The 11,668-nt window shown below is 40.5% G+C and overlaps 1 protein-coding gene across 1 annotated transcript; it reads right to left on the bottom strand.

The window, feature by feature from the left end:
• Nucleotides 1–254: 254 nt before the first annotated feature.
• On the bottom strand, nt 255–7,922 carry LOC114038471 (the record flags this gene model as incomplete). The annotated part of the gene is made up of 5 exons (XM_027855728.1): nt 7,914–7,922; nt 7,627–7,851; nt 7,466–7,596; nt 2,700–2,817; nt 255–448 (listed from the first exon to the last, which is right to left on the bottom strand). Coding segments are annotated over exons 1-5 (677 nt in total), but the record flags the coding sequence as incomplete, so codon positions are not given.
• Between the last annotated feature and the right edge of the window lie 3,746 nt (nt 7,923–11,668).

The raw sequence follows: 11,668 nt of genomic DNA, 5'->3' as shown, positions 1-11,668 counted from the left end.
ACTATAATCTGGCACTGGTGGACAAAACAACCCACACCAACAAATTCATGGTTTCTGGAAGTATTGAGATTTTAATACTTGACCTCTGTAGGTCCAAGTATATCTTAAGTTTGAATGACATGTTCAATAAATTACAAAGTTTAAAATAAAAAACTGGTTCAAAAATTAAGAAAAGAACCTAATAAAATTACTTGTAATCACAAATATACCAACTTAGCAGGTGACGGAAAAAAAAAAAAACACAGACAACTTACATAAGATTGAATTTGAAGTTGAACTGCCAGGTGTTGATTCCAGAAGGATATTCTCCTTTCTCATTTGTGAATGTGAGGCCCAGTTGTATAATTTTAAGCAGGTCAACATTACACCGAAGAAGCTGATACTGGTAGTCTATGGAACTTCGAAATTCCCCAATTGGTCTCACTACAACACCTGGAAATTCTGTGTCCTAAAGAAGATTGGAAATGCATTTCTCAGTGCAAAGTTCTGTAATGGCTACTAAAACTGCTATCTCATCTACCTCCCCAAGGGTTTATAAAACTGTGACCTCAGTTTATAAAGAAATCATTTAACTAGCCAACCTAATGCCAGTTAAAATAAAGCAGCAGCACCATCATATCTAGAAGTACTTGTCTATTATAGGATCTCAAGAGGTGTGAAATAGTTCTGACACTAAAAGTAAGTGGGCAGAAACGACTAGAGACACTCAATATACATGTACAGAATTTGGGTGTCTGGTTGAGGGGAAGAGCGCTGGATCTGGACTCAGAACCTGTGTTCAATCTAGTTCTGACCCTGGGCAAGTTATTTAAGTTCTCTGTACCTCATATTCATCTGAAAAATAAAGGAACTGGACTAGAAGACTTATAAAGGCCCCTTCTAAATCCATGATCCTATTTAACAACAAATTCAAACACAAACACTTACTAAGTGCCTGCTAAGGAACAACAGGGCTCTAGGGATACAAAGACAAAAAATGAGATTGCTTACATTCAACAAAGATGAAATGTGAAAAAGGAACTCGGGGCAGGGGGGGAGGGAGGGGAAAGGGGAAGAGCGGGACCAAGGGGGGGGAAGGGGAGGGAAAAATCAAAGACATAATTTTAAAAAACATATTGGGGGGAAGTTTCGGATTTAAGAAGGAAAGATTGTTGGTCTGTTTGAACACAAAGACGCAAAAGAGTATGGGACAAAATGAAAGGACAAAGTGTTTGTATCTTACCTATAGGTAATATGAAACCCCTGAATGCTTTTGAGCACAGGAGTGACTTGGTGAAAGTCCTGCTTTAGGAAGATTATTGTGAGAGATTATTTCATGTAGCTATATGAAGGATAGATAAAGAAGAGACAGAAGGTAAAAAGCCACGACTATAACTGAGATGAAAAGTGAAAAAGATCAAACTAGGGTGGTGGCAGGTAAAGTGGAAAGAAAGCAAAATATGCAAGAAATATTACAGAAAACATTTTTTTAAACTTGACATCTGAGTGGATGTGAGGGAATGACTAAAGAAGAGAAAGGCAGACCTTGAAGTACTAGGTGGATGGTGGTGCCAAGTGGCACTGGAGAAACAGACTTTGTAGAAAAGATGATGAATTCAGTTTTGAACATGCTGAATTTACATTTAGTTGACGCAGGCAAGGGGAAATATAAGGCTATCATTCAGGAATGGATATAGTGGATATATAGATCAACACTACTAGTGAACAACAAAGTAAGTGTATTCCAGGTCAGAAGAACTATAACAAGAAAAGGAATGAAAACTGGAAAATACAAAGTACATCTTGGGGACAGTAAATTGAACCAATTTAGCCAGGTGAAAATTGTCATAGAGTCATGGGGAATAAGACCAGAACTAGGTTGGTACCAACCTATGAAGTGGTTTTTAATATCAACCAAAGAAGTCTGGCTTTAATTCCTATTGGCAATGAGAATTCCCTGAGGGAGAAGCAGCATTGTGTAGTAGAAATAACAATGGATATATAAGACCTGAGTTCAAGTCTTACCTCTGCCTCTAATTAGTTTTGTGATCCTGGGCAAGTCACGATTTGATCAAAAGCTTGTTTCCTCCTCAGTAAAATGGGGATAATAATACTGGTACTACTTGTGTCACAGGGTCATTGTAAGGAAAGCACTTTGTAAACTGTAAAGAAATAACTATAGAAATGGGAGCTACTGTTACCAAGGGTTGTAAACTGGGGAATGACAGCAGTGCTTAGAAAATTTAATCTGGCAGCATATGTAGGACCCAATGAAGAGGGGACCCTAGAGAAAGTAAAGTCAGTCAGGGAGCTATTACAAGCAGTCCAAGCAGGAGGCTCTACTTGCCATAACTTGCTGCACTCTATGTCCTAGCTTCTACATTGCTGTGTTTCATAAAAAACAGCATAATTTGCCATCCAGTTTCATATAACTTGGTTATATTGTGCAGGGGTCAGAAAACTACAGCTCTCTGGTCAAATGGGGCTCACTGCCTGTTTCTGTATAGCAAGCTAAGAATGGTTTTTACATTTTAAAATAAAGTTTACTATATTTAAAAATGTAAAAACCACTCTTAGCAGGCCGTATAAAAACAGGCAGTGGGCTACCACGTCTGTAGTTTATCACTGCCTGGTCAGTCAAATTTACTAATTAGAATAGTAAATCTAATTTCCTCATTTCCATAACAACAAGTAATTCAAAGACAGTGCAGCACATTTACCATAGCAATGTAACTGTAACTAAGCACAATTTCTCGGATCTTCCTCATCTCTTCTTCTAGGTTGCTGGCCCAGACTTCACAGATAACCTGGCTGTTCTCCACAAGTGCTGCAGGCATCCTGAAGAAACCCGAGAAGACACCTTCAGCTAAGACTGGATGATAGGACAAGCCAGAGAGCTGTAGTTATGATCTAAATACAAAAATATATGCTTTGAAATGATGGGTTTATATATACTTCACTGCTTCAAGGACCTATGATTTCATTTTGTGGCTACAACTCTACCAGTGCTGAATCACAGCCTATTATGTTTTTAGTAGACAGTCTTCAAGAGCTGCCATGGCTAAAACACTTGTCACCCCTATTATCAAACTAGTAATAAGCCTTGCCAAATTTAGCTAAGCTGGTCCCAAGAAAACAGATACATAGTCTGGCATCAGATAGTCCAAAATATTAGTTCATATATCAGGGCAGCATACAGAAAAAGTTAAAACAAGACATATTTTCTCTGTGCTTTATTGATTTAAGCCAAAACATAAGAAATTATACTTGTCCTCAATCTGATAAAAACAAGGATGTTGATCACTGCTGTCAAGAAAAATACCACATAGTTTTCTAAACTAAACTAGTTCCTTAAACCAATTTTGTGGGCCTCCAGCTTCCAGAAAAGACAAACTATCACCTTAAACCAGTTCTCTGGTCCTCTCTAACTTGCCATAAAACAATGGCTAAAAGTCACCCATGACAGCAAACCTGTGTACAATTCTCAAACCATTCTGTATGACTACACCATGGAAATCAAACTTAGAAATCTTTTACAAAGAGATCATTTCATACATTTTAGCATAGATCCAGAAATGACTGAGGCACCAGAATTCAAATCCAAAAGAGGCTGCACCAAGGGAGCAAAAAATTAATGGTTTTTAACAATGGTTTTAACAATGGTTATTTGTCAAATAATAGGAATACGAAGACAAGCTAAGAAAAGATATCCCCCGGCTATCCAAATGTGAACTAAAATTAGAGCTGACAACTTAAAACATCCTCTCTTGTAAGGAGAGCAGCAGCAAAGGATGAAACATTTAGCACCAAAATTTTCTATTGATCATTTGAACCTTCCTCCAACCGAACTGAAGCTTAGAAAACATATAACTAAAATTTCATTTCTAAACACGTCAAGGCAAGGAATAAACATTTTACATAACACCTACTACATACCAGGCACTATGCTAAGCACTTTACAAATACCATCTCATTTGAGATATTATCGTATACATATATATGCATGTAAACACACACGACTACAAAGCAGAAAAAAGTGACCCAAAGATAAAAAGACAAAAGTTTAAAGGCAAAAATAATAAAACCAGAAATAGAAGGGTTTGTGGAACTAGCTTTCTTAAGTGGGGGAAAAAGAATTTTAAACTATAGAATTCAACATATAAGCTATGAGAAAACAGGCATATTAATACATTGTTGTTTAGTGAAGTTGGGACTGGGTCCAGCATTTATTAAAAGCAGTTTGGAACTATACCCCAAAGTCACTAATCTGTGCATACATTCTGACTCAACAATACTACTCTTAGGCCTCTACCCTAGAGAAATCAAAGAAAAAGGGAGAAGACCCACATATATAAAAATACTTATAGCAGCTCTACTTATTGTAGAAAGAGAATTGGAAACTAAAGAGATGCCTATAAATTACTGAATGGCTTAATAAATTGTGGTCATGAATATGATAGAATACCACTATGCCATAAGAAATGAGAAAACAGATGACTTCAAAGAGATGGAAAGACTTATATAAATTGTTACAGAGTAAAGAACCAGAAGAACAATTTATATTACAAATATTATACATTTATGAAGAATGAAATGAGCAAAATGAGAACAATTTATACAGCATTGTAAAAAACTTTGAAAGTTTTAAGAACTAGGATCAACACAATGGCCATTCATGATACCAGAGGACCAATGATAAAAGATACTGTTTACCTCCTGACACAGGTTTAGAGTTCGAAAAAACGAATTTGTCTGTCTCTACACACTCTATACACATATATCTTTATACATACACACACACAAGAGCCAACAAGGGAATTTATTTTGTTTGTGCATATGTTAAAAGAAATTTTTCTTTACTTTTTCCACGGGGTGGGGGAGAGGACGAAGAGAAAACAGATTTCTGTTCACTGAAAAACAACTTAAAAATTGGGGGGGATGATACAATTTCCAAATGTTACATTAATTTCAAGATGAAGTCGCTATTTATTTAATTTATTTGTTTTATTTTGTTACAAGAGATAGCTAATGGAGTGGGGAATCTGTAAATATAATGTAAAAAAAAATAAAACTTAAAAAAATCTCACCTAACACTATTTGTTATATTGCAATCATTGTATTGCAATATTCATTTGAAGGTAGGTCCACAATGGAATTCAAGGAATTTAATTATTAAAAGTATTAATAATATCTTATTGTAAAGCTGATTTGCATAGATGCCAAGTGTAGCATTATAATGAACTTTCAGTGTATAGACAAAGTCCCTAGCCTAGTAACATCCAAATTTACATTAGTGCTAACCCAAAATAGGACCGGGGAAGATTTTTACTCTATAAATTCAAATTAGATAGGTGTACCAGTAGAGATTTGAAACAGAATAAAAGTCTGCATCATGAAGTGCCGCAGATAGAAATTCTAAGACTCATCTTCAAGAACACAAGAATTAACCCCAGTGGACTCTAATTAGCCCCTTCTCTTTACCACACAAAATCCTCTAACACTTATCTACACAAGTTATCCAACACCTTTCTTATACTTGAACGTTCTTAAGGAGCTCTTAAATCATTCCCTGGTCACAGCAACCGTGCTGACTTCCCAGTTAGTTGTATTCTTCCTTAAAGGTGGCAGACATTACTACTTCCTTTAGCACAATAGTATCACTAGTACTACACAGTACCCACCAAAGCATGCACTCGATAAACTGTGCTTGAATGAACAAATGAAGTGAGATAGAGAGTCAGCCTGATTTGCTAAGAGATGCACCAAATTGCCAAAATCAAAAAGGTCAGTTAACACAGAGGTTCAGGTTCTAACTAGTCCGTGTGATGAAACAAGTAGTTTATGACATAATGGAAAGAACACTGGATTTGGAGATGAGACCTGGGTTGGAATTCTAGCTTTGCTACATACCAACTGTATAGCTTTCGGCAAATCAACAATCTATCTGACTTAAGTTTCCCTGACTATAAAAATAAAGTAGCAATACCGGCCCTGATTTACAAAACTGTTTGAGGATAAAAGTTAATAATAGCTGAAGTTTATATACAGTTTACCATCATAAACACCCAACTCTGTAGTAGGACTATGTTAAGGTTAAAGTTTCACCTTTGCAGAAACTACTCCGCTGCCCTATTTCTCCAGAGTAACTGAAACAACACACAACCACTCCACTTCAAAGATCACAATTAAACTACTTTCTGGGCTAGCTCAAACAGCCTGGAACAGTTTACTTAAGGACTACGGCAAAACAAAGGAGTCAAACTAAAAATGTCTTTGATATGACACTCAAATCTGGGAGGAAGCTTTAAAATGTAAGATTAGAAAGCATTTAGTCTGAACCCACATCACCAGACTCTCTTCCTGCCTTACTTAGCTACTTATAAGGGGTCAAATGAGAAGTCGGTTCATTGAGGAATAAGAGATGGCTAGAGTTCTCAGCCCCTTATTATGTTGTATCTCCGGCTGAGGAAAAAAAAAAAATCTGACGTTTTTGGTGTTACCTCTAGTCATTAATTACATTTTGCTGTTTCCTGCATCTTACCCAAGAAAATGCAGTGTATGAATTTTAAAAAGGTTCCTTAAAACAAAGACATCAAGGATCAAGCTATTCAGGGACTCTACCCTAAATCTATTACAAAAAACTGAATTCATACTTCAAAAGAGTTCCCGTACCGACAAATAGATGAACAAACAGAAAACACAAATCAAACAACAGATTACTTAAATATGTTAGCATTTGAATGGATTCAAGATCCACGGGTGTACTTCTATCAGTGGAGATTATAACCCATCCACACCTTCTCCAGAAGGAAAGGAATGAGTATTTACACCTATCAACCTACCTCCAGGCATCTGTGAAACAATATAAACAACTATTCATAACCTTCGAAATCATCCAACTGATAAGGCTATCCTCGATATAGACATTAAATAAGAAATAGTGAGGAGAAAAAAAAAAGAAAGGTCTGCCAGTTAATTTTTTTTTAAACAAGGAATCAAATTTTAGTGGGATGGATAAACAAAGCCGCATCTGTTTGAGGCAGAAAGGGAAGTCAGAGACTAACAAAATGCCGACTGTATTCTCTCCACCACACACAGAAACTTGCTCGCCCTGCAGCCCCAATTGCGTCCCTTTCAGAGCGTCAATGGGCACCTACGCTGCTTCACATCTGCTGCTTCTCCACGGCCAAGGTCCAGGTTTGGCCAATCTTGGTGTGCCGAAGGGAGATGGGGGAAAGGCGGGGGATTGATAATAAGAAGGAAAAGGGAGACGGGCGTAAGCACTGCAGCTCTCCCTCCTCACATCCCGTCCTCAAACCTTCATCCCTCCTTCCTCCTCCTTCCTGGACTCTCTCTGCCCTCCATTCATCAGGTCCGGCTCCTTGGCCCTCCTCCAGACAATGGTCCATTCTCCCCCAACTCTCCGGCTCCAACTTTACACTCTCCCTTCCAGACTCCTCAGGCGCCGCGATCTGGCCCCGCTCACCTAGGCCTGCTGGGCCCGCAGCGGGCGGGCGTAGGGGCGGGCAGGCAAGCCGACAGATTCCCCGGGGGGGCGGAGGCTGCCCTAGGACCGACTCCTTCCTCCCGCCCGAAACCCCTGCGCCGGATCTGCTCCTAGCACGGAGTGCAACAGCGAGAGCGGGCTCTCGGCCCAGAGAGGACCAGGACTTTATGCACCACCCACACACCCTTCCCCGACCAGGCTGCTCTAGCCAGCCCAGTCTTCCAACCTCGCCTACTCCCAGTTCCCTTCTGCGTCACCCAGGACGCGAGCGCGCCTGATCGGTCATGCCAGCTCCGCCCCCTTGCGCGCCCCAGCGACCTCTCGTGGGGTCGCTGAGCCAGGCGCAGGGCCACGAGGCCGGCGCGCTGAAATTATGGCAAGGAGAGGGGGCGTAGGGTGGGAGGCGTAGGCATTTGAGCACGCTTGCGGAGGACATGGCTCTACGCCTCTTCGGCGAAGAATCGCAGCGAGGGCCGGAGGTTCGTCATAAAGCCCTCCACACCTCAACGAAGCTCCTCCCTGCCCGCGCAGGCGTCTGGCTCGAGGACAGAAAGGGGCGTGGCTCTGAGCCAATCACGCTGGGACGGTGGCCTCGAACTTTGTGTCCGGTGGCGGGGTCCCAAGTTACCCCTTTCTCCTCCCGCCCTTACTGGTCTCGAATGACCGTTATTGCGGTTGAAATGCTAAGGAATGAATGGACACCTCTTCCAGTAACGCCCCAGTTACACTGGAAAACTGATTCCTGGACTCAGCTCCGTGCCCCCCCCCGGGAAAAAACAAAAAAGCAAAAAACGGACTACAGAAAACCCCTTACCCTGCTTGTCGTTTCAGCGGCCCCCAGTTAACGCTTCTGGGATGAGGGGTCGGGGCCAACCATGGAGAACACCTCTCCAACCCCGCCGCGACCCAGAAGCAGTGTTACCTTGGCAACGGAAATGGGAACATTCCCCCACCCCGCCTTTTCCCTCTTTTGCATCAAAGAAAATTATAGGTTCAGACAAGTGGATAGAGGGACCTTTTGATGAGAGCCCTCAAAATCACAGCCTGGGTCAGACCTAAGGTCTCCTCATTCAACCCAACCCCCAACCCAAAGCACAGATCTCAACAACTCTGCACTGGGGGCCCCGTCTGGGGGCAGCCTCTTCAGTCCGTGGCAAGCGCTGGCTGTTAGGAAGTGAGCCAACCTTTGCTTCTGTGTGGCTTCCTCCCCTTGGACCTAATTCTGTCCCCTAGGGTGGGTCTAGTTCACTAAATTACTTACCCCTGATAGCCCCTTCACGGGCCTGAAGACCGTAATCAATTCCCCTCCTAAGGCTTCTCTCTTAGCCAAACATCCTCAGCTCCTTCAATTAACCGTGCTAGGGCATGATTTTGAGGTCCAGGTCCATCAACCTGGGCATCCTTCTCTGGACTGACTCCATCTTGTCGGCTTACTGTGGGTCCTCGGACTGAACACAAAGCTCCAAGTAAATTAGGGTGATAAGACTATCATTCTCTCTTGTTCTAGGCACTAGACCTCTAGACCAGACCTTCACAACTTGGCAGTAGGTAGGGGTCAAAATTAAAATAGGGCCATAGATGGATTTTTAGCGGCTCACTTTCCAAGTAAAGGTATAATTAATGATTAAACTATTTCTCAAAAACCCTTTTGTATCAGAGGTAAGGCAGAAACTTGAATCAGCAAGTACTTCTGTATGAAGCCACCTTCAGTAAAAGACTTCTCAGCAGCAGCAATTTCTTTAGAAATCTGAAAACTAACATTAATAGCCTCATTTTCTGAGTTTACTTTCTTGAAAAACCTTTGTTCCCCACTGAGGTTTTTCAACAAACGTGGACACTTTAATTTCTTTTTCATTGGTGTCCAATTTGCTTGAGTCAGGATGTTTTGATTCTAAATGGCAACGAAGATTGCATTCCTTCTGAACAGCTATTCTCCATAAATAAGGCACAATATTTTGTCTCTCATGTAAGTAAAGAAGTATCTGTTTGTCCACTCTGGATTAAAGACCCTATGTTCTGATTTGATCTTCCATTTCTTTTTATCACCTACAAAGTCACCCCCAAAATTTTAATGTTAGAACCAAAAAAATCTCCACAGCAACTGTTCACATACAAAGAAATACTGAACTGAGTTTCTGACCTTGGAGAGTGCCAGACATTCCTGTAACTTGGAGGATGGCTGCACATGGAGGGAAGAGAAGAAAGCCTTGAGTTATTGCCACTCATCCCATAGCTGCACTGGCTCGTGGCTGCACTCACTTTGTCCCTATTCAACACCGGTAAGGACTGAAAACACATCAAAAAGATACTACTACTCTCACTCCTCTCAGAACAGAGACAGACTGACAGTGGTCACCACCAGTCATGTGACAAACGGGAGAGAGTGTGCAGTGGCAACCCAGCTGCCAAGTTACATGACAGGCACAATAGTGACTAATGGAAGACCGGTTAAGTGGGGCACAAGCAAAGCACTTGTTACATCTTTACTTTCTTTTACATCCTCTACATTTTTTCATGAGTCACTCTAAATCCTTTGGTGGGCCACAAGTGGCCAGAGGGTTATATGTTGTACGGACCTGTTGGAGACCCTTAATCCTCTAGCAGCCCTTAACTAGGTTTTTCAAATTTCAGTTTGAAGAACAGATGCCAACACTGGCAATGCTTAATTAAGATCGAGTCACTTGAAGACTGGGCAGAGCATTGAAAAACAATAATCACAAAGGGCCACCCCCTACCAGTGAAAATCTGGGATCAGTCCAAGAGCCATATTGCCAACTATTTAGGACCACCTTCTCTGCTCTCCACCCCAACCCAGGCCCTTATCCAGAGAAGAGCAAAGATGTTCTGAACCAATCAATCATTAAGCCAAAAGTGCTTTTACTGGCTGGTTTTGATCTCTTGGACATGTTCTCTAAAGAAATTCCAGCTTGGACCACCCCCAAAAGCCCCTGAAGGTCTCCAGATCAAACTTCCTAAACAAGTCCCAAATCACAACACCTGCAGCAGATCCCCAACAGCCTTCACAACAGTTGGAACAATCCACTGGACCTGGATCATCAGTATTTTAATTAGAGCTGGTGGGCCATCAAAATGAATGTCAGTTCTTTGAGTCCTACATCTGTTCCTCCTGCCAAAAGTGATCATCCATCTCAGATCTTCCAGGTTAGTCCTGATTTCAAATATTCTGCCCCCATAAACCATTACTGAACAATCTCAATATTTCAGCAATTAGTAACTGAATAAACCAAGTACACATTATAATAAAAATATCAGTTGCAAAATATGTAAAATCACAAGGAGTCTACATATATGTAATATGTATGGACTTTTTTGTACATATATAAATGTATATATGTATATGAATATGAATATATGTGTGTATATATATTATATATATATAAATCTCTGTACATATATGTATGTAGATGGTGGAAGGTAGGTAGAATGCAAATGGCAGTATTTCTAATCTTAAAATCCAGAAACATGTTGCCTTATGGGTGCTAATATAAAAGCCCATACAACTGTCATGTCAAAGCAGTTTGACCATAAAATATTGCCATCATGCCCTTATCTCTATTCTTACTAACAGAGAGCTACAGTTCAGCTTAGTTGCTCTTAGGATATTCCCTCCAACACACACATATGCCATTGTCTAGATTTTTTTTTAAAAGGAGATAATAGAGAAGACTTCTTTAATGAAGAATTTAAGTTAGAGTTCTAGGTAGAGAAACATTTCCTTTTCCCCAGTCAGTTCTATGGATGTAATGTATCTTTTGCTCACTTCTAAGATGCAGTGGATAAATTAGCCTGTGCCAGCCTAGGGCTATTTGCAAAGAGGAACAAGCCCTTTCTTAATGGCTTTTATTTTGCTTTGGGCTGCTAGCACAGCAATCTCAGTTTAACAGTCTTCTTTAGGAGGCAATCAAATAGGAAATTCACTGTCCCCCATTACTGCCCCCTCACTCAGAACTACTTGTACATTTCTAGATGCATTAAAAACAAACTCACAGATATCTTGTTCTTTGGTAAGTGTGGGTGTCTTTTTTTTTCCCTCGGTTTTAGGCAGTAGATTTTATGTTACAGTCATTTTGATGAACACATAAAAACAACTATTTAGATCAGAAGTTCTTAACCTTTTTTTTTTTTTTTTGTCACAGACCCCTTTCACAATCTAATGAAGTC

Source organism: Vombatus ursinus, unplaced genomic scaffold, assembly GCF_900497805.2.
Source record: "Vombatus ursinus unplaced genomic scaffold, bare-nosed wombat genome assembly UNPS02011187.1, whole genome shotgun sequence".
NCBI lineage: Eukaryota > Metazoa > Chordata > Mammalia > Diprotodontia > Vombatidae > Vombatus > Vombatus ursinus.
This window is presented reverse-complemented; position numbering and strand designations above follow the sequence as displayed.